Below are 22,770 nucleotides of genomic sequence, written 5' to 3'. Positions count from 1 at the left end.
GGCAGTGGAGAACAGTCCACAGACATCTCTGCAGCTGGGTGGACTGGCAGTGGAGAACAGTCCACAGACATCTCTGCAGTTGAAATGGCAGTGGAGAAAACTCAGCAGACATCTCTGCAGCTGGACTGGCAGTGGAGAACAGTCCACAGACATCTCTGCAGCTGGGTGGACTGGCAGTGGAGAACAGTCCACAGACATCTCTGCAGTTGGAATGGCAGCAGAGAACACTCTGCAGACATCTCTGCAGTTGAAATGGCAGTGGAGAAAACTCAGCAGACATCTCTGCAGCTGGACTGGCAGTGGAGAACAGTCCACAGACATCTCTACAGTTGGAATGGCAGCAGAGAACACTCTGCAGACATCCCTGCAGTTGAAATGGCAGTGGAGAAAACTCAGCAGACATCCCTGCAGCTGGACTGGCAGTGTAGAACTGTCCACAGACATCTCTACAGTTGGAATGGCAGCAGAGAACACTGCAGACATTTCTGCAGTTTAAATGGCAGTGGAGAAAACTCAGCAGATATCTCTGCAGCTGGACCGGCAGTGGAGAACAGTCCACAGACATTTCTGAAGTTGGAATGGCAGTGGAGAATAGTCCACATACATTTCTGCAGTTTGAATGGCAGTGGAGAACAGTCCACATACATTTCTGCAGTTTGAAAGGCAGTGGAGAATAGTCCACAGACATTTCTGCAGTTGGAATGGCAGTGGAGAACACTGCAGACATCTCTGCAGTTGGAATGGCAGTGGAGAACACTGCAGACATCTCTGCAGTTGGAATGGCAGCGGAGAACAGAAAAAGCTGTACATTACACATATCCACCAGCCTCTTTTACATCCAAATTTGGAACCCCTTTCCAGCTAATACATATTCTATTTTTGGTAATAGGAGTACCTTCCTTTTTCTTCTCCTTATTAATTCATTATCACCATTATTTACATTTATGCTGTTGCTATTATCATTAGGACTGCTGATGATTCAGCCATTAACACTGTTATTTTAATTAGGACTTACTGTTCACCTATTGGAAATTTTTAAGTTCGTAGGCATAGCTCCACTTGAAATGTTATATTTGAATGATATCACTACTATCTTCTAACTATCCATATTATATGGTTTACTACATATTGTATACTATCTACATCATCTCCTCCCTTGTCAACCTTTCCTATTTCCAAGTTTGGACCTGAACTTGCCATTCTTTTGCCTTTGCTCAGAAGGCTGTTTATTATTCCTGGACCAGCTGAAACCCTCCCAATGCCCAGATGTATGCATATTTATTAGCAGTATTGTAAAAATCCTTTATAACTATTTAAGATTTTATTGGAATTCTGTGGCATATATAATATGAATAAATAAATAAATAGAAAATGAGCATAGTGCTTAATTTGAGCTAGTGGTGAGCGTTGTTGGGCATGGGGGCCTATTTTGTTCTCACCAGACTTCGACCTACAGCAAGAGAGAAGTAGGAAAAGAGAACAAAGGCAGAAGAGAGGGATGAAAAACAAACCATGAGAGTGAGAAAAACTGACAGGAAGTGAAACCGCACGACTGAGAAAAAGAGACAGGAAGTGCAGGGAGGTGGAACAAAGAGGAGAGAAATAGTATCAAGACTAGGCAGCCTTGGTATATGGTAACAAAGGCATTCAGAAGCACCGGCGGTGGGCTACTAAGAAACACTTGGTTGAGGTCCTGAACCTATGTTTTTTAGGTTTTGCCTAGCGAAAGCTTTTCGCGCAGGCGAAATCCTGTTGAGAACTGTAGGGTGCTTTGGGTCGGCCCTCGTCATTGATTGGCTGGCTCCGTAAACGGAGCCTTGCCATTGGACGAGGGGCCTGTCCGTCAATGCCGGACCAGACACGGGGGCGTTCCTGACATTCTTTCCCTTTTGCCGACGTCACGCGACGCCGGGAACGCCCCCGAGTCTGTTCCGGCATTGCCGGCACCTCCCTTGCTCTACTGTCATCACCACAACACTGCGCCCATTTTATCCCAAGCTAAACACTCGGAGAGGCGCAGTGACCGGGTCTTTGAAGGCCGCTCTCCCAATGAAAACAAGTTTTCTCTCCGAGTCAGCACGAGCAGGAAGACGAGCAGTGCGCCTCCCAGCTGGCCTCTCGCATCAGCATCCAGAGCTGCCCTGCCCGGTGTGTAGCTTCAGTGGAGCTTCAGAGTGCAGAGTGGAGCTTCAGAGTGGAGCTTCAGAGTGGAGCTTCAGAGTGGAGCTTCAGAGTGCAGCTTCAGAGTGGAGCTTCAGAGTGCAGAGTGGAGCTTCAGAGTGCAGATTCAGAGTGGAGCTTCAGAGTGCAGAGTGGAGCTTCAGAGTGCAGATTCAGAGTGGAGCTTCAGAGTGCAGAGTGGAGCTTCAGAGTGGAGCTTCAGAGTGCAGAGTGGAGCTTCAGAGTGCAGAGTGGAGCTTCAGAGTGGAGCTTCAGAGTGCAGAGTGGAGCTTCAGAGTGCAGAGTGGAGCTTCAGAGTGGAGCTTCAGAGTGCAGAGTGGAGCTTCAGAGTGCAGAGTGGAGCTTCAGAGTGGAGCTTCAGAGTGCAGAGTGGAGCTTCAGAGTGGAGCTTCAGAGTGCAGAGTGGAGCTTCAGAGTGGAGCTTCAGAGTGCAGAGTGGAGCTTCAGAGTGGAGCTTCAGAGTGGAGCTTCAGAGTGGAGCTTCAGAGTGGAGCTTCAGAGTGCAGAGTGGAGCTTCAGAGTGCAGAGTGGAGCTTCAGAGTGGAGCTTCAGAGTGCAGAGTGGAGCTTCAGAGTGCAGAGTGGAGCTTCAGAGTGGAGCTTCAGAGTGGAGCTTCAGAGTGGAGCTTCAGAGTGGAGCTTCAGAGTGGAGCTTCAGAGTGGAGCTTCAGAGTGGAGCTTCAGAGTGGAGCTTCAGAGTGCAGAGTGGAGCTTCAGAGTGGAGCTTCAGAGTGGAGCTTCAGAGTGGAGCTTCAGAGTGGAGCTTCAGAGTGGAGCTTCAGAGTGGAGAGTGGAGCTTCAGAGTGGAGAGTGGAGCTTCAGAGTGGAGCTTCAGAGTGGAGCTTCAGAGTGGAGCTTCAGAGTGGAGCTTCAGAGTGCAGAGTGGAGCTTCAGAGTGCAGAGTGGAGCTTCAGAGTGCAGATTCAGAGTGGAGCTTCAGAGTGCAGAGTGGAGCTTCAGAGTGCAGATTCAGAGTGGAGCTTCAGAGTGCAGAGTGGAGCTTCAGAGTGGAGCTTCAGAGTGCAGAGTGGAGCTTCAGAGTGGAGCTTCAGAGTGCAGAGTGGAGCTTCAGAGTGGAGCTTCAGAGTGGAGCTTCAGAGTGGAGCTTCAGAGTGGAGCTTCAGAGTGGAGCTTCAGAGTGCAGAGTGGAGCTTCAGAGTGCAGAGTGGAGCTTCAGAGTGGAGCTTCAGAGTGGAGCTTCAGAGTGGAGCTTCAGAGTGGAGCTTCAGAGTGGAGCTTCAGAGTGCAGAGTGGAGCTTCAGAGTGCAGAGTGGAGCTTCAGAGTGGAGCTTCAGAGTGCAGAGTGGAGCTTCAGAGTGCAGAGTGGAGCTTCAGAGTGCAGATTCAGAGTGGAGCTTCAGAGTGCAGAGTGGAGCTTCAGAGTGGAGCTTCAGAGTGGAGCTTCAGAGTGCAGAGTGGAGCTTCAGAGTGGAGCTTCAGAGTGGAGCTTCAGAGTGGAGCTTCAGAGTGGAGCTTCAGAGTGGAGCTTCAGAGTGGAGCTTCAGAGTGGAGCTTCAGAGTGCAGAGTGGAGCTTCAGAGTGGAGCTTCAGAGTGCAGATTCAGAGTGGAGCTTCAGAGTGCAGAGTGGAGCTTCAGAGTGGAGCTTCAGAGTGGAGCTTCAGAGTGCAGAGTGGAGCTTCAGAGTGGAGCTTCAGAGTGGAGCTTCAGAGTGGAGCTTCAGAGTGGAGCTTCAGAGTGGAGCTTCAGAGTGGAGCTTCAGAGTGGAGCTTCAGAGTGGAGCTTCAGAGTGCAGATTCAGAGTGGAGCTTCAGAGTGGAGCTTCAGAGTGCAGATTCAGAGTGGAGCTTCAGAGTGCAGAGTGGAGCTTCAGAGTGCAGATTCAGAGTGGAGCTTCAGAGTGCAGAGTGGAGCTTCAGAGTGGAGCTTCAGAGTGCAGAGTGGAGCTTCAGAGTGGAGCTTCAGAGTGCAGAGTGGAGCTTCAGAGTGGAGCTTCAGAGTGGAGCTTCAGAGTGGAGCTTCAGAGTGGAGCTTCAGAGTGGAGCTTCAGAGTGGAGCTTCAGAGTGGAGCTTCAGAGTGCAGAGTGGAGCTTCAGAGTGCAGAGTGGAGCTTCAGAGTGGAGCTTCAGAGTGGAGCTTCAGAGTGGAGCTTCAGAGTGGAGCTTCAGAGTGCAGAGTGGAGCTTCAGAGTGCAGAGTGGAGCTTCAGAGTGGAGCTTCAGAGTGCAGAGTGGAGCTTCAGAGTGCAGAGTGGAGCTTCAGAGTGCAGATTCAGAGTGGAGCTTCAGAGTGCAGAGTGGAGCTTCAGAGTGGAGCTTCAGAGTGGAGCTTCAGAGTGGAGCTTCAGAGTGGAGCTTCAGAGTGGAGCTTCAGAGTGGAGCTTCAGAGTGGAGCTTCAGAGTGGAGCTTCAGAGTGCAGAGTGGAGCTTCAGAGTGGAGCTTCAGAGTGCAGATTCAGAGTGGAGCTTCAGAGTGCAGAGTGGAGCTTCAGAGTGGAGCTTCAGAGTGGAGCTTCAGAGTGCAGAGTGGAGCTTCAGAGTGGAGCTTCAGAGTGGAGCTTCAGAGTGGAGCTTCAGAGTGGAGCTTCAGAGTGGAGCTTCAGAGTGGAGCTTCAGAGTGGAGCTTCAGAGTGCAGAGTGGAGCTTCAGAGTGGAGCTTCAGAGTGGAGCTTCAGAGTGGAGCTTCAGAGTGGAGCTTCAGAGTGGAGCTTCAGAGTGCAGATTCAGAGTGGAGCTTCAGAGTGGAGCTTCAGAGTGCAGATTCAGAGTGGAGCTTCAGAGTGCAGAGTGGAGCTTCAGAGTGCAGATTCAGAGTGGAGCTTCAGAGTGCAGAGTGGAGCTTCAGAGTGGAGCTTCAGAGTGCAGAGTGGAGCTTCAGAGTGGAGCTTCAGAGTGCAGAGTGGAGCTTCAGAGTGGAGCTTCAGAGTGGAGCTTCAGAGTGGAGCTTCAGAGTGGAGCTTCAGAGTGGAGCTTCAGAGTGGAGCTTCAGAGTGCAGAGTGGAGCTTCAGAGTGCAGAGTGGAGCTTCAGAGTGGAGCTTCAGAGTGGAGCTTCAGAGTGGAGCTTCAGAGTGGAGCTTCAGAGTGCAGAGTGGAGCTTCAGAGTGCAGAGTGGAGCTTCAGAGTGGAGCTTCAGAGTGCAGAGTGGAGCTTCAGAGTGCAGAGTGGAGCTTCAGAGTGCAGATTCAGAGTGGAGCTTCAGAGTGCAGAGTGGAGCTTCAGAGTGGAGCTTCAGAGTGGAGCTTCAGAGTGCAGAGTGGAGCTTCAGAGTGGAGCTTCAGAGTGGAGCTTCAGAGTGGAGCTTCAGAGTGGAGCTTCAGAGTGGAGCTTCAGAGTGGAGCTTCAAGTGCAGAGTGGAGCTTCAGAGTGGAGCTTCAGAGTGCAGATTCAGAGTGGAGCTTCAGAGTGCAGAGTGGAGCTTCAGAGTGGAGCTTCAGAGTGGAGCTTCAGAGTGCAGAGTGGAGCTTCAGAGTGGAGCTTCAGAGTGGAGCTTCAGAGTGGAGCTTCAGAGTGGAGCTTCAGAGTGGAGCTTCAGAGTGGAGCTTCAGAGTGGAGCTTCAGAGTGCAGAGTGGAGCTTCAGAGTGGAGCTTCAGAGTGGAGCTTCAGAGTGGAGCTTCAGAGTGGAGCTTCAGAGTGGAGCTTCAGAGTGCAGCTTCAGAGTGGAGCTTCAGAGTGGAGCTTCAGAGTGCAGATTCAGAGTGGAGCTTCAGAGTGCAGAGTGGAGCTTCAGAGTGCAGATTCAGAGTGGAGCTTCAGAGTGCAGAGTGGAGCTTCAGAGTGGAGCTTCAGAGTGCAGAGTGGAGCTTCAGAGTGCAGAGTGGAGCTTCAGAGTGGAGCTTCAGAGTGCAGAGTGGAGCTTCAGAGTGGAGCTTCAGAGTGGAGCTTCAGAGTGGAGCTTCAGAGTGGAGCTTCAGAGTGGAGCTTCAGAGTGGAGCTTCAGAGTGGAGCTTCAGAGTGGAGCTTCAGAGTGCAGAGTGGAGCTTCAGAGTGGAGCTTCAGAGTGGAGCTTCAGAGTGGAGCTTCAGAGTGGAGCTTCAGAGTGGAGCTGCAGAGTGGAGCTTCAGAGTGCAGATTCAGAGTGGAGCTTCAGAGTGCAGAGTGGAGCTTCAGAGTGGAGCTTCAGAGTGCAGAGTGGAGCTTCAGAGTGCAGAGTGGAGCTTCAGAGTGGAGCTTCAGAGTGCAGAGTGGAGCTTCAGAGTGGAGCTTCAGAGTGCAGAGTGGAGCTTCAGAGTGGAGCTTCAGAGTGCAGAGTGGAGCTTCAGAGTGGAGCTTCAGAGTGCAGAGTGGAGCTTCAGAGTGCAGAGTGGAGCTTCAGAGTGCAGATTCAGAGTGGAGCTTCAGAGTGGAGCTTCAGAGTGGAGCTTCAGAGTGGAGCTTCAGAGTGCAGAGTGGAGCTTCAGAGTGGAGCTTCAGAGTGGAGCTTCAGAGTGGAGCTTCAGAGTGGAGCTTCAGAGTGGAGCTTCAGAGTGGAGCTTCAGAGTGGAGCTTCAGAGTGGAGCTTCAGAGTGGAGCTTCAGAGTGCAGCTTCAGAGTGGAGCTTCAGAGTGCAGAGTGCAGATTCAGAGTGGAGCTTCAGAGTGCAGAGTGGAGCTTCAGAGTGGAGCTTCAGAGTGCAGAGTGGAGCTTCAGAGTGGAGCTTCAGAGTGCAGAGTGGAGCTTCAGAGTGGAGCTTCAGAGTGCAGAGTGGAGCTTCAGAGTGGAGCTTCAGAGTGGAGCTTCAGAGTGGCAGAGTGGAGCTTCAGAGTGCAGAGTGGAGCTTCAGAGTGGAGCTTCAGAGTGGAGCTTCAGAGTGGAGCTTCAGAGTGGAGCTTCAGAGTGGAGCTTCAGAGTGGAGCTTCAGAGTGCAGAGTGGAGCTTCAGAGTGCAGAGTGGAGCTTCAGAGTGGAGCTTCAGAGTGGAGCTTCAGAGTGGAGCTTCAGAGTGGAGCTTCAGAGTGGAGCTTCAGAGTGCAGAGTGGAGCTTCAGAGTGCAGAGTGGAGCTTCAGAGTGGAGCTTCAGAGTGCAGAGTGGAGCTTCAGAGTGCAGAGTGGAGCTTCAGAGTGCAGATTCAGAGTGGAGCTTCAGAGTGCAGAGTGGAGCTTCAGAGTGGAGCTTCAGAGTGGAGCTTCAGAGTGGAGCTTCAGAGTGCAGAGTGGAGCTTCAGAGTGGAGCTTCAGAGTGGAGCTTCAGAGTGGAGCTTCAGAGTGGAGCTTCAGAGTGGAGCTTCAGAGTGGAGCTTCAGAGTGGAGCTTCAGAGTGGAGCTTCAGAGTGCAGAGTGGAGCTTCAGAGTGGAGCTTCAGAGTGCAGATTCAGAGTGGAGCTTCAGAGTGCAGAGTGGAGCTTCAGAGTGGAGCTTCAGAGTGGAGCTTCAGAGTGCAGAGTGGAGCTTCAGAGTGGAGCTTCAGAGTGGAGCTTCAGAGTGGAGCTTCAGAGTGGAGCTTCAGAGTGGAGCTTCAGAGTGGAGCTTCAGAGTGGAGCTTCAGAGTGGAGCTTCAGAGTGCAGAGTGGAGCTTCAGAGTGGAGCTTCAGAGTGGAGCTTCAGAGTGGAGCTTCAGAGTGGAGCTTCAGAGTGGAGCTTCAGAGTGCAGATTCAGAGTGGAGCTTCAGAGTGGAGCTTCAGAGTGCAGATTCAGAGTGGAGCTTCAGAGTGCAGAGTGGAGCTTCAGAGTGCAGATTCAGAGTGGAGCTTCAGAGTGCAGAGTGGAGCTTCAGAGTGGAGCTTCAGAGTGCAGAGTGGAGCTTCAGAGTGGAGCTTCAGAGTGCAGAGTGGAGCTTCAGAGTGGAGCTTCAGAGTGGAGCTTCAGAGTGGAGCTTCAGAGTGGAGCTTCAGAGTGGAGCTTCAGAGTGGAGCTTCAGAGTGGAGCTTCAGAGTGCAGAGTGGAGCTTCAGAGTGCAGAGTGGAGCTTCAGAGTGGAGCTTCAGAGTGGAGCTTCAGAGTGGAGCTTCAGAGTGGAGCTTCAGAGTGGAGCTTCAGAGTGCAGAGTGGAGCTTCAGAGTGCAGAGTGGAGCTTCAGAGTGGAGCTTCAGAGTGCAGAGTGGAGCTTCAGAGTGCAGAGTGGAGCTTCAGAGTGCAGATTCAGAGTGGAGCTTCAGAGTGCAGAGTGGAGCTTCAGAGTGGAGCTTCAGAGTGGAGCTTCAGAGTGCAGAGTGGAGCTTCAGAGTGGAGCTTCAGAGTGGAGCTTCAGAGTGGAGCTTCAGAGTGGAGCTTCAGAGTGGAGCTTCAGAGTGGAGCTTCAGAGTGCAGAGTGGAGCTTCAGAGTGGAGCTTCAGAGTGCAGATTCAGAGTGGAGCTTCAGAGTGCAGAGTGGAGCTTCAGAGTGGAGCTTCAGAGTGGAGCTTCAGAGTGCAGAGTGGAGCTTCAGAGTGGAGCTTCAGAGTGGAGCTTCAGAGTGGAGCTTCAGAGTGGAGCTTCAGAGTGGAGCTTCAGAGTGGAGCTTCAGAGTGCAGAGTGGAGCTTCAGAGTGGAGCTTCAGAGTGGAGCTTCAGAGTGGAGCTTCAGAGTGGAGCTTCAGAGTGGAGCTTCAGAGTGGAGCTTCAGAGTGCAGATTCAGAGTGGAGCTTCAGAGTGGAGCTTCAGAGTGCAGATTCAGAGTGGAGCTTCAGAGTGCAGAGTGGAGCTTCAGAGTGCAGATTCAGAGTGGAGCTTCAGAGTGCAGAGTGGAGCTTCAGAGTGGAGCTTCAGAGTGCAGAGTGGAGCTTCAGAGTGGAGCTTCAGAGTGCAGAGTGGAGCTTCAGAGTGGAGCTTCAGAGTGGAGCTTCAGAGTGGAGCTTCAGAGTGGAGCTTCAGAGTGGAGCTTCAGAGTGGAGCTTCAGAGTGCAGAGTGGAGCTTCAGAGTGCAGAGTGGAGCTTCAGAGTGGAGCTTCAGAGTGGAGCTTCAGAGTGGAGCTTCAGAGTGGAGCTTCAGAGTGGAGCTTCAGAGTGCAGAGTGGAGCTTCAGAGTGCAGAGTGGAGCTTCAGAGTGGAGCTTCAGAGTGCAGAGTGGAGCTTCAGAGTGCAGAGTGGAGCTTCAGAGTGCAGATTCAGAGTGGAGCTTCAGAGTGCAGAGTGGAGCTTCAGAGTGGAGCTTCAGAGTGGAGCTTCAGAGTGCAGAGTGGAGCTTCAGAGTGGAGCTTCAGAGTGGAGCTTCAGAGTGGAGCTTCAGAGTGGAGCTTCAGAGTGGAGCTTCAGAGTGGAGCTTCAGAGTGCAGAGTGGAGCTTCAGAGTGGAGCTTCAGAGTGCAGATTCAGAGTGGAGCTTCAGAGTGCAGAGTGGAGCTTCAGAGTGGAGCTTCAGAGTGGAGCTTCAGAGTGCAGAGTGGAGCTTCAGAGTGGAGCTTCAGAGTGGAGCTTCAGAGTGGAGCTTCAGAGTGGAGCTTCAGAGTGGAGCTTCAGAGTGGAGCTTCAGAGTGCAGAGTGGAGCTTCAGAGTGGAGCTTCAGAGTGGAGCTTCAGAGTGGAGCTTCAGAGTGGAGCTTCAGAGTGGAGCTTCAGAGTGGAGCTTCAGAGTGCAGATTCAGAGTGGAGCTTCAGAGTGGAGCTTCAGAGTGCAGATTCAGAGTGGAGCTTCAGAGTGCAGAGTGGAGCTTCAGAGTGCAGATTCAGAGTGGAGCTTCAGAGTGCAGAGTGGAGCTTCAGAGTGGAGCTTCAGAGTGCAGAGTGGAGCTTCAGAGTGCAGAGTGGAGCTTCAGAGTGCAGAGTGGAGCTTCAGAGTGGAGCTTCAGAGTGCAGAGTGGAGCTTCAGAGTGGAGCTTCAGAGTGGAGCTTCAGAGTGGAGCTTCAGAGTGGAGCTTCAGAGTGGAGCTTCAGAGTGGAGCTTCAGAGTGGAGCTTCAGAGTGCAGAGTGGAGCTTCAGAGTGGAGCTTCAGAGTGGAGCTTCAGAGTGGAGCTTCAGAGTGGAGCTTCAGAGTGGAGCTGCAGAGTGCAGAGTGGAGCTTCAGAGTGCAGATTCAGAGTGGAGCTTCAGAGTGCAGAGTGGAGCTTCAGAGTGGAGCTTCAGAGTGCAGAGTGGAGCTTCAGAGTGCAGAGTGGAGCTTCAGAGTGGAGCTTCAGAGTGCAGAGTGGAGCTTCAGAGTGGAGCTTCAGAGTGCAGAGTGGAGCTTCAGAGTGGAGCTTCAGAGTGCAGAGTGGAGCTTCAGAGTGGAGCTTCAGAGTGCAGAGTGGAGCTTCAGAGTGGAGCTTCAGAGTGGAGCTTCAGAGTGCAGAGTGGAGCTTCAGAGTGCAGATTCAGAGTGGAGCTTCAGAGTGGAGCTTCAGAGTGGAGCTTCAGAGTGGAGCTTCAGAGTGCAGAGTGGAGCTTCAGAGTGGAGCTTCAGAGTGGAGCTTCAGAGTGGAGCTTCAGAGTGGAGCTTCAGAGTGGAGCTTCAGAGTGGAGCTTCAGAGTGCAGCTTCAGAGTGGAGCTTCAGAGTGCAGAGTGGAGCTTCAGAGTGCAGATTCAGAGTGGAGCTTCAGAGTGCAGAGTGGAGCTTCAGAGTGGAGCTTCAGAGTGCAGAGTGGAGCTTCAGAGTGGAGCTTCAGAGTGCAGAGTGGAGCTTCAGAGTGGAGCTTCAGAGTGCAGAGTGGAGCTTCAGAGTGGAGCTTCAGAGTGGAGCTTCAGAGTGGAGCTTCAGAGTGGAGCTTCAGAGTGGAGCTTCAGAGTGGAGCTTCAGAGTGCAGAGTGGAGCTTCAGAGTGCAGAGTGGAGCTTCAGAGTGCAGAGTGGAGCTTCAGAGTGGAGCTTCAGAGTGGAGCTTCAGAGTGGAGCTTCAGAGTGGAGCTTCAGAGTGGAGCATCAGAGTGGAGCTTCAGAGTGGAGCTTCAGAGTGGAGCTTCAGAGTGGAGCTTCAGAGTGGAGCTTCAGAGTGGAGCTTCAGAGTGGAGCTTCAGAGTGGAGCATCAGAGTGCAGAGTGGAGCTTCAGAGTGCAGAGTGGAGCTTCAGAGTGCAGATTCAGAGTGGAGCTTCAGAGTGCAGAGTGGAGCTTCAGAGTGCAGAGTGGAGCTTCAGAGTGCAGATTCAGAGTGGAGCTTCAGAGTGCAGAGTGGAGCTTCAGAGTGCAGAGTGGAGCTTCAGAGTGCAGATTCAGAGTGCAGGGTGGAGCTTCAGAGTGGAGCTTCAGAGTGGAGCTTCAGAGTGGAGCTTCAGAGTGGAGCTTCAGAGTGGAGCTTCAGAGTGGAGCTTCAGAGTGCAGATTCAGAGTGGAGCTTCAGAGTGCAGAGTGGAGCTTCAGAGTGCAGATTCAGAGTGGAGCTTCAGAGTGCAGATTCAGAGTGGAGCTTCAGAGTGCAGATTCAGAGTGGAGCTTCAGAGTGCAGATTCAGAGTGGAGCTTCAGAGTGGAGCTTCAGAGTGGAGCTTCAGAGTGGAGCTTCAGAGTGGAGCTTCAGAGTGGAGCTTCAGAGTGGAGCTTCAGAGTGGAGCTTCAGAGTGCAGAGTGGAGCTTCAGAGTGCAGAGTGGAGCTTCAGAGTGCAGAGTGGAGCTTCAGAGTGGAGCTTCAGAGTGCAGAGTGGAGCTTCAGAGTGCAGAGTGGAGCTTCAGAGTGCAGAGTGGAGCTTCAGAGTGGAGCTTCAGAGTGGAGCTTCAGAGTGCAGAGTGGAGCTTCAGAGTGGAGCTTCAGAGTGGAGCTTCAGAGTGGAGCTTCAGAGTGGAGCTTCAGAGTGGAGCTTCAGAGTGGAGCTTCAGAGTGGAGAGTGGAGCTTCAGAGTGGAGAGTGGAGCTTCAGAGTGGAGCTTCAGAGTGGAGCTTCAGAGTGGAGCTTCAGAGTGGAGCTTCAGAGTGGAGCTTCAGAGTGCAGAGTGGAGCTTCAGAGTGCAGAGTGGAGCTTCAGAGTGCAGATTCAGAGTGGAGCTTCAGAGTGCAGAGTGGAGCTTCAGAGTGCAGATTCAGAGTGGAGCTTCAGAGTGCAGAGTGGAGCTTCAGAGTGGAGCTTCAGAGTGCAGAGTGGAGCTTCAGAGTGGAGCTTCAGAGTGCAGAGTGGAGCTTCAGAGTGGAGCTTCAGAGTGGAGCTTCAGAGTGGAGCTTCAGAGTGGAGCTTCAGAGTGGAGCTTCAGAGTGGAGCTTCAGAGTGGAGCTTCAGAGTGGAGCTTCAGAGTGCAGAGTGGAGCTTCAGAGTGCAGAGTGGAGCTTCAGAGTGGAGCTTCAGAGTGGAGCTTCAGAGTGGAGCTTCAGAGTGGAGCTTCAGAGTGGAGCTTCAGAGTGCAGAGTGGAGCTTCAGAGTGCAGAGTGGAGCTTCAGAGTGCAGAGTGGAGCTTCAGAGTGGAGCTTCAGAGTGCAGAGTGGAGCTTCAGAGTGCAGAGTGGAGCTTCAGAGTGCAGATTCAGAGTGGAGCTTCAGAGTGCAGAGTGGAGCTTCAGAGTGGAGCTTCAGAGTGGAGCTTCAGAGTGGAGCTTCAGAGTGGAGCTTCAGAGTGGAGCTTCAGAGTGGAGCTTCAGAGTGGAGCTTCAGAGTGCAGAGTGGAGCTTCAGAGTGGAGCTTCAGAGTGGAGCTTCAGAGTGGAGCTTCAGAGTGGAGCTTCAGAGTGGAGCTTCAGAGTGGAGCTTCAGAGTGGAGCTTCAGAGTGCAGATTCAGAGTGGAGCTTCAGAGTGGAGCTTCAGAGTGCAGATTCAGAGTGGAGCTTCAGAGTGCAGAGTGGAGCTTCAGAGTGCAGATTCAGAGTGGAGCTTCAGAGTGCAGAGTGGAGCTTCAGAGTGGAGCTTCAGAGTGCAGAGTGGAGCTTCAGAGTGCAGAGTGGAGCTTCAGAGTGGAGCTTCAGAGTGCAGAGTGGAGCTTCAGAGTGGAGCTTCAGAGTGCAGAGTGGAGCTTCAGAGTGGAGCTTCAGAGTGGAGCTTCAGAGTGGAGCTTCAGAGTGGAGCTTCAGAGTGGAGCTTCAGAGTGGAGCTTCAGAGTGCAGAGTGGAGCTTCAGAGTGGAGCTTCAGAGTGCAGAGTGGAGCTTCAGAGTGGAGCTTCAGAGTGCAGAGTGGAGCTTCAGAGTGGAGCTTCAGAGTGCAGAGTGGAGCTTCAGAGTGCAGATTCAGAGTGGAGCTTCAGAGTGCAGAGTGGAGCTTCAGAGTGGAGCTTCAGAGTGCAGAGTGGAGCTTCAGAGTGGAGCTTCAGAGTGGAGCTTCAGAGTGGAGCTTCAGAGTGGAGCTTCAGAGTGGAGCTTCAGAGTGGAGCTTCAGAGTGGAGCTTCAGAGTGCAGCTTCAGAGTGGAGCTTCAGAGTGCAGAGTGGAGCTTCAGAGTGCAGATTCAGAGTGGAGCTTCAGAGTGCAGAGTGGAGCTTCAGAGTGGAGCTTCAGAGTGCAGAGTGGAGCTTCAGAGTGGAGCTTCAGAGTGCAGAGTGGAGCTTCAGAGTGGAGCTTCAGAGTGCAGAGTGGAGCTTCAGAGTGGAGCTTCAGAGTGGAGCTTCAGAGTGGAGCTTCAGAGTGGAGCTTCAGAGTGGAGCTTCAGAGTGGAGCTTCAGAGTGGAGCTTCAGAGTGGAGCTTCAGAGTGGAGCTTCAGAGTGGAGCTTCAGAGTGCAGATTCAGAGTGCAGAGTGGAGCTTCAGAGTGCAGAGTGGAGCTTCAGAGTGCAGAGTGGAGCTTCAGAGTGGAGCTTCAGAGTGGAGCTTCAGAGTGGAGCTTCAGAGTGGAGCTTCAGAGTGGAGATTCAGAGTGGAGCTTCAGAGTGGAGATTCAGAGTGGAGCTTCAGAGTGCAGAGTGGAGCTGCAGATTCAGAGTGGAGCTGCAGAGTGCAGATTCAGAGTGCAGAGTGGAGCTTCAGAGTGCAGATTCAGAGTGCAGAGTGGAGCTTCAGAGTGCAGATTCAGAGTGGAGCATCAGAGTGCAGATTCAGAGTGGAGCTTCAGAGTGCAGAGTGGAGCTTCAGAGTGCAGATTCAGAGTGGAGCTTCAGAGTGCAGAGTGGAGCTTCAGAGTGCAGATTCAGAGTGGAGCTTCAGAGTGCAGAGTGGAGCTTCAGAGTGCAGATTCAGAGTGGAGCTTCAGAGTGCAGAGTGGAGCTTCAGAGTGGAGCTTCAGAGTGCAGAGTGGAGCTTCAGAGTGCAGAGTGGAGCTTCAGAGTGGAGCTTCAGAGTGCAGAGTGGAGCTTCAGAGTGCAGAGTGGAGCTTCAGAGTGCAGAGTGGAGCTTCAGAGTGGAGCTTCAGAGTGGAGCTTCAGAGTGGAGCTTCAGAGTGGAGCTTCAGAGTGGAGCATCAGAGTGGAGCATCAGAGTGGAGCTTCAGAGTGGAGCTTCAGAGTGGAGCTTCAGAGTGGAGCTTCAGAGTGGAGCTTCAGAGTGGAGCTTCAGAGTGCAGCTTCAGAGTGCAGAGTGGAGCTTCAGAGTGCAGCTTCAGAGTGCAGAGTGGAGCTTCAGAGTGCAGAGTGGAGCTTCAGAGTGCAGAGTGGAGCTTCAGAGTGCAGAGTGGAGCTTCAGAGTGCAGAGTGGAGCTTCAGAGTGGAGCTTCAGAGTGGAGCTTCAGAGTGGAGCTTCAGAGTGGAGCTTCAGAGTGGAGCTTCAGAGTGGAGCTTCAGAGTGGAGCTTCAGAGTGGAGCTTCAGAGTGCAGCTTCAGAGTGCAGCTTCAGAGTGCAGAGTGGAGCTTCAGAGTGCAGCTTCAGAGTGCAGAGTGGAGCTTCAGAGTGCAGAGTGGAGCTTCAGAGTGCAGAGTGGAGCTTCAGAGTGCAGAGTGGAGCTTCAGAGTGCAGAGTGGAGCTTCAGAGTGGAGCTTCAGAGTGTCAAGAGCAATGCCAATAGCTCTAACTTTAACAAAGGCAAAACCATTGCATTGTAAATGCTTGTTCTTTACCTGTTTTGCACTGACACCTCCCATAGACACATTTATTCACTGCGTAATTTGTCACTTGTGAGTCCACAAGTCAGTGCTAGACACAAGGAATCAAACAGAGGTTTTTTTTTTGGGGGGGGGGGGGGGCTGGTATTAAATACGCAGGAACAGTCGGCTGTAAACAGATCTCTACAAACCATTTAAAATGAGTTTCTTCAAAACCTTTCAGTACAACTATAATATGACATAAAAACAGTATAGACACAAGCGCTGCGTGTTAAGGAACATGACAGGAGTGACAAACATAACATACTGACCAGCATGCAGGAGGACATTTTAGAAACATGAGTAGTGACTGATGCAAAAGAGAGCTAGTGAGTGTCCATTTTGTAACTACTGACAAAAACAGGAAAGATATGGCAGCAGCAAGAGGCGAGGTGTGAGACAGTAGTTCGGAACCCATACCGAGACGTGAGAGTGTGCCACTTTCGAGAAGGGAAGTCCTCCTGCATCAGTGCTCTTCCGGGTCAGATTACGGATGTGGTCATAGGCTGACAGGGTCATGTAATTGTAGCATCCATCTTCAACATAGGCTGCAAATGTAAGAGAGAGGTCAAGCATCAGTATTTTGGCAACTGCTGAAGAAGAAGCAGGAAGTGATGTCTTTGCATTTCTAGAGAAAAGCAGTTGTGACCGGTCTCAAGAGCACATACTTTATGATTTCACTATAACCATTCAAAAAATAAAAAGTGTGGGAAATAGTATTCTTTGGGCTCAGCCGTGCAAACCCAAGTACTTCTCGGAGCTAGGATAGGCTCCTATATTAAACATACAACAATTTGAAAAGGCCATAGAGTATGTATATCTAATGTCACCATAGTAATTTTACTTATATAGTGCTTACTACCATTAATGAGGCGTCAAAGCACTTTTCGGCAAATAGCACGGTACGCTGGAACCCAAAAGGATTAGTGGTGGATTAGTATAGGGAAATGAGTATAGTATTAGTATTGAGAGGTACAAGTTAATTTTAGCAGCGGACCTGTGAGTCTGTTAGTTGGATTGAATTGTGTAATGGAGGGATAGAAGAGGGAAGAAAACCAGAAGTGCTAAATGGGAGATCATAGTAATACGTTGAGGCCTGGGATGAGTAAAGGAGATATAGGGAGGCGGGAAGAGCCTGTAGAAAGGGATCAGGGAGAAAGCGAATCAGTAGAAAAATGAGGTTTGGGATAAGTCAAGGGAGAATTTAGTAAGGTTGTTTGGGAGAACATAGTAGTAAACTGATGTTTGGGGTGATCTAGGAGATGTATAGGAGGGAGGAGTCTAGGAAGGGTTATTTTTTTAGATCAAAGTAGTAGAAAGGGTGTGGGATGAGAGACAGTGAGATAGAGGAGTGAGGTCCAGGCTAAGATTGCACAGATAGACGAAGAAGTAACACACCCCTGACACATACAACTTTAAATCAAGCAACTTGTTCAGGGGGGACGGAGGGAGAGGGTATAGGGAGTTGGAATCGGTTGAACATGTTGAACAATTTACTCTGCGCAGATATTGAAACAGATAATGAAGAGCAATGCAATGTAAACATGTGAACAGGTGTTTGATATATGAACTTCTCAAGTGAATGTTGTATGAACCAAATGCCAATAAAATCTATTTAAAACAAGATAGAGTAGTGAGGATAGAGGGTAAATTGATAGAGGTGTAGGGTGATAGTAGGACAGAGTAAAGCTTTCAGGAGAGTATTTTTTTCTTGTACATTAGGACTAAAATATTGAGATTTATGATTACATAATAAGGGAACATATGTGTAGGGAATATAATATATTGAGATTTGTGTGTTTTGTTTTGTGGAGTAGTTAGGAGATATTGATGTGGTTTTCTGTGAAAGATTTGTATATGCAGTACTGCTGGGGAGTGGTACAGGGGTGGCAATGTGTTTGGAGAAGAATATGTGGTGTGTAAGAGGGGATGGACACGTTATGAGTGTTAGATATGATCACTGGAATAGTTAATGTGTTTGATGGAGTGGTGTGTAAGGATTTTATGGTTGTGTGTAATTGGTTACAAGAGAAGGGGGTTTTGGTGGATGGTGTGATTGAAGGATGAGTATAGGTTATGTCATAATAAAAGGGCATCTGTTAGGTCAAGTAGAGGATAGAGCTGTTTTGTTTCAACAGGGAGTGTGTCTGAATGCATTCAAGTTATCTATAATGTGGCTTTGTGTTGTGTTGGTGATGTGTGGGTGTGTTCCTATCAGCCCGAGGAGGGAGCTCCGGTGGGGCAGGCAGGCGGGGCGGGGGAGGGGCAGGGTGGGGGGTGATAAACACCGGAATATGGATGATTGCAGGTAAGTAAACAATAAAATTAATAAAACTAATTTCGTAGCGCGCCCTGCATCGCATTTTGCGATGCAGGGCACGGAACGAAATTCGTAGGTAATAAGTTAAGGGGCATAAGTTAGGTAATATGTAGTTAGTTAAGCTGAGTAAGGCGAAGCCTTCAGCTGATGACTAGCACCCGCAGGAACATAGTGCATCCCTCCAATAGCTATCATCCAGCGGTTTAACTCAGGTATCCATCTCGTTTTCAGGGCCCGGAAAATATCCAGTGAGCGTATCACCAGAAATTTATATATTTGCTACACCGACCCCTTCCCCAAGGGGACCGATAGGACTTTAGCCTCCATTGGACTACATTTTAGTGATGCATTAAGGGAATCATGGTGGGACAAGAGTGCATGAAGGACTTGCAGGTATCAAAAGAATTGTGATTTATGTAGGTCGAAGTCCAGTTGGAGGTCTGTAAAATATTGCATTTGTATCCCACACCATAGATCACCCAGTTTATATATACCAATGATATCCCATCTCCTAAACCCCTCGAGGGTCGTTGTGAGTCTCAACCAATTACCCTGCCACATGGGAGTTTCAAGTGTGAGCTTCCTGTCCTGCCCCGTCCACTTCAGTGAGGATCTCTAAGCGAGCAGGGCAACTGTAGAGATCTCGGTGACAGCTTGACCATCTCCAAATGGACGGAAGGGTCAAGCCAGCCCCTGCTCAACCAATCGTTTACCATTAACATCTGCACAACCCACTAATAAAAATTGATGCCTGGCTTGCTCATCATAAGGGGACTGTACACATTTGCCAAAAGCATCTAGGGAGGTCAGGGCCACCAGAGGAAGGTGAGATTATTCCAATATAGGTCTCTGAACCAAGTTTGGGAGATGAGCAGGGGAAAGTTCTGGAGGATATAGAGCAGCCATGGTAATACCATCATTTAAAGAGGGCTACTCTGTCTAGGACATTGAGTGGCAAGTTGACACACCTGGTAAGGTCCATGCACATTTTCAGCACATAGGTCTCAGGTGGGTTCAAAGCCAGGGTAGGTGAGGCTCTTGCGCAATGTGAATTCCCAGATATTGGAAGCTAAGTCTACGGACCGACAATATCAATTACTAGTCTGTCATGCTCGGGACCAGGACGACTTTGGTCCAGTTGACCGTAAGTCTGGAGGCTTCCACATATAAAGTTAACATCTGAGTCACTTGAAGTACTGTGAGGGAGGGCCTTATGAGAAACAAGAGGATGTCATCTGTGTACAAGAAGATCTGGTCCTCGGTTGCCCCTCTGCAGTCAAATACCCAAACCTGTGCATCACAGTGAACCCATACCGCCAAGGGCTCTATAGTGAGGACAAAGAGAAGAGGGGACGGGGTCATCGCTGTCTAGTGACTCTGCCAGTAAGGAAGGGAGGGGAGATAGTGTTATTAACTCGAACCTGTGACCTTGGGCGGATGTATAAAAGACGAACATACGTTAGAAATTTCAGGCCTAGTTTCAGGACCAGTCCACTGAATCGAATGTAAACTTGGGTGGAGATCACAGCGCGGACCTCTGTGAAGTGCAAAAAAAAGTCAGCCGCACTACGCGGAGCTCCGCAAGCGGCGCTGTTAGTTAGAAAAAATGCTTTTTGCGGTAATTTTCAACGCCGGGTGTTTGTCCGTGCTGTGAAATTATCGCGAATGGCTCTATACACAGCGCAAGCGGGCGCTGCTTCCTTTCTGCCGCTCAAATAGATTTTCTACTTGAGCGGCAACTTTCTCAACGCGAGCGGTCACAAACCTACGTGGCCACTCGCATTGAGAAATCCAACCTACCGCGTTGAGAAATATTGCCGGGAGGTTGATTTCACATGCTCACGCTCAACAACTTGACGTGACGACCACGACTGTGGAAAAATCTTGCTGGTGATGGATTTTCCTCTCTCGTGCTCGCTAACTTGGTGAGGAGTGGAACCAACCTGGAGGTGGTGTCTCGTATGGTTAACTAGAACAGCAATTTGCTCTTCTTGTTCCCCCAATTGTACATTCTCCTCGTCGATGCCATCCTGAACTGGCATGCCTCCTTGAGAAAGAGTTGTTGCAAGGACGCCCTACTGACATGCGTTGCACAGACTCTGTCTGATGTTTGAGGCAGCCCCATTCAAGGGATGAAACCCTGGTTTCCAGGTCAGTTATTGGGCTGTACTTCTCACATTCTTTGCCTTCTAGGTAGGATCTGGCAATACCTCATATAGACACCTTCCCAGCTGTCCACAGTGTGCCCGGGAAGGCCACATGTCCTTGTTGAGGTCATAGAAGGTCCTCAGCTCCTCGGCTAAATAGTGTGTGAATCGTTTATCTGCGAGACACCTTATGTTGAGTTGCCAGGTAAGTTAAGATGCGTCTCCAAAAAGCCCACGCTTAGCATCACAGGAGAAAGATCAGAAATGCCACAAGCAAGTAGGTGGGAATCAGTCATAAGAGTGAGGACAATGGTAGGGAGGAGTAAATAAATGTGCAATTTTGTTTTGTGAGCTGCCGACATAGAAGGGTGAGGGTATCTATATGCAATATTCACCACATGTCACATAAGCTGACAGTGTCAACCCACTGACACAGCCCACTTTGGTTCCTGCTCCTTCCTGGCTGTGGGCGCAGTGGAGTCCCAGTCGGGTGTCATCATGTATTAAAGCCACCACCAATAACGGTAACTCCCATGGGCAAACAGAGTATTTTATATTTAAGAGCCTTAAAGGAGGACGTGCAGAGTAACTTGGGACATAAATGCTGAGTAGGTTGAGGTGGTGTCCCTCAAGTGAGCCTTCTACCACAACGTATCTCCTAAGGGAATACGTTTTTATGGACAAAACCACAAGGGGAAAGTCCTGTGAAGGAGAATTGCCACCACTCTAGAGCTTCGGGTGTATCCAGTTTGGTGCACCCTGTCATAGCTGTAACAGGCATTTAATACCCAGTAAGTGGGTTTCTTGCAAGAGTAAAGTGGCTAGCGAGTGGCGTTTTGCAAATCACAGCGCTGCCCCTCATTTTTTTCAGTCATTTAAGCCGTTTACATTCCATCTCATAAGGGTAAAGGTATGCCTGAGAGTGAGAGATCACTGTCTGGGAGTGCAGGAAAAGCTTAGTGGGTTTCCTCAGTCGTGTTCACATGGAGTCTGGTGGTGGGATGTGGCAGAAACAGCAAGTCTAAGTAATGCAGAATAATATGGCGATAATGCAGCCAAATAGATCGTGTCGTTATGTCTAGTACTTGAACAAATAGAACAAATGAAAAACATAGTAGGAATGCTACTCCATACAACAACCCTCCCCATCCCACACTTCCGCACCAGAATCATCTGTCACTCTCCCATAAGCAGAACTAAGTTTAAATTCTCTAAGTAAGTCCCATGCGGACCTATGCAGGAACAGCAAGAAAACACGGTACAGTGGTGCTGACAAAAAAAGCGCGTGAATCTAGTTCCCCTGTTGTTCTGCTCTGAGAAGAAGGTGTCATACATTGGGATGTGTCCTGGGGAAGTGGAGGGGCACTACCGATTTGGTCATCCTCAGAGTCCGATGGAGCTCATGTCGACGAGCCCCGACGCTTACGCCTCCTTGATCGTTTGCGGCTTCTCTGCTGTTGTCACGTAGCTGCATATTTGCTCCCCATGAGGGGTGAGAGGAGGGTAGTTGCACTTGTGAGGCCTCTACACTGTTTCCCAGGCCCACGTGACCTCAGGTGTGTCAAAGAGAAGGAATGTAGAGTCATGGACATTTGAGGTTTGTTGGATATAGGACCATTTATTAAACACCCAGGGCTCTGAGATTTGTTTTTATTTGTAGGACCTTCGCTGCTGTTGAACCAGGTGGGAATAGTCCGGGAAGATCATAATACGGCTAGCTTGGAAGTGGAGATCCCCCACATTGCATGCTTCTCTGAGAATGGTATCTCTATCTCAGTAGTTCAGTATTTTTGCAATAATGGGGGTTTCTTTGCTAAGGATCTATCTTTTTACAGTGAAGTAAGTGGAGAGCTGGGGTGTAAGTATCCAGGTGGTGACCCAGGATTCCAGAAACGTTTCAGGTGTCAGATTCTCCAACCCTTTTGGAAACTCCACAAATCAGATGTTGCATCACAGCGCACTGTTTTCTGTGTCTTCCACACAGTCCTTCATGATTTTAGAAGCATTGGAACGATGGAAAACCAATGATTCGAGTTCCTGCATGGCACCTTCCGGGTCAGATACTCATCCCTCCTCCTCAGAAACTCTGTTAGCTACCCCACGCAAGGTCTGTCTCAAAAAGGCCACCTCCATGCCTACCTTGCCAATTTTGGTTTCTAGTATCGTACAGGAGGCTTGAAAGGCTTGTAGGATCGTATCCATATTGCTGTGGCTCTGGGGCTGAGGTGGTCAATCAACACTATCCTTCGCTCCCTGAAACTCGGACGCTGGGGCGGTAAATTCATTGATCTTGGCTTGGATCTGTGAAGAGGAAAGCCTGTCCCAGCTCATGATGTACAACCAGACTAGATCCCATGCAGACAGGCCCACCCTAGCAGTTTATGCAGCTCCCTAACGAGTCCAGATAATGTATCATAGATTGGAGCGTGGGTTGGGAGCAGAAGAGGGAATCTCCACTTCGCCTTAATTGCTCAGGCCCCATATGGTGTGGCAGGATAGCATCCGAGCTCTGGCCAGCTTACAGTACATCCAACACACATGTGGGTCACACGAGCTGCCAGTGCCCTTCCAAGGGGCTAACCAGTGTGGGAGTCTCAACGGAGGGACTCTATGGACAATATAGTAGGCTTCCATGCCCTTGGCAGTGCTGGGCTCAACTCTTCCCGGACAGGATTGAGGGGCAGGAATCTGCTCCCGTGGAAGGCTCTACTCAAAGGACCTCTGCAGCTCGCCTCATGGTGGACCATATGCCCGAGTAGACGCCTGTGAGAAGTTGGCCTGGTATGTGATGTTCACTATTCTAGTGGGTACCTTGCACCAGTCTAAACAACCCTTATGGTGATTGGTTGTAAGTCAACCTTATAGACAGCTATCCTAGGGGTAGCATGGACAAAAGCAGTCTTAGGCTAAACTCAAGAGGGCATGTGAAGCCAGCTGTTTTACCATATGCAATCCTTTTAATACCAAATGAAAGGACACCACACAAGTTATATATTATAAAAATATATGTATTTATTACTAGAATAATCCTCTGTACTCTTTATGAGGGCAGAAGCACAAGCGTTTAAACAAAGAACTTAATATCATACAATAAGCTGCACAATTATGGATAGGCCCTGGTGGCCCGTAAAACCATATACTAAAATAGTGGTATAAAAACCACATCACAAACAATGGTAAGGCCTAGGGCCTTGGAAATCGCTGGGGCTACACTGGGCTAACAGCAGTTAGGACGTGGGCGGCCCACAGGATGCGGGTGCAGTGTCTAAATGCACACGTGTGCACCAATAGAAGTCAATGGTGCGTAAAAGTTAGAAAGTTGCAGATTTGGACGTCTTCCGACTGGACTAGAACTTAACCACTTAAAACTTGGACACTAGGGATGTAAATCTCTACAGGAGCACCGCAGTACTCGCGTTACCTCACCCACAGGAAGCGGGTGCATAG

The 22,770-nt window shown here is 50.2% G+C and overlaps 1 protein-coding gene across 2 annotated transcripts in view; it reads right to left on the bottom strand.

Moving 5' to 3' along the window:
• FCSK (fucose kinase) overlaps positions 1-22,770 on the bottom strand; it is a 1,128,763-nt gene that overhangs the window by 206,626 nt on the left and 899,367 nt on the right. For both annotated transcript variants that reach the window (XM_078671586.1, XM_078671587.1), the window contains exon 11: positions 15,277-15,404. In XM_078671586.1, coding sequence (XP_078527712.1) covers positions 15,277-15,404 — 128 coding nt within the window. The remainder of the gene's footprint in view (positions 1-15,276; positions 15,405-22,770) is intronic.

The sequence above is a fragment of the Lissotriton helveticus genome, chromosome 12, assembly GCF_964261635.1.
Source record: "Lissotriton helveticus chromosome 12, aLisHel1.1, whole genome shotgun sequence".
NCBI lineage: Eukaryota > Metazoa > Chordata > Amphibia > Caudata > Salamandridae > Lissotriton > Lissotriton helveticus.
Note: the sequence above shows the minus strand (reverse complement) of the source record. Positions and strands in the feature narration are given on the sequence as shown.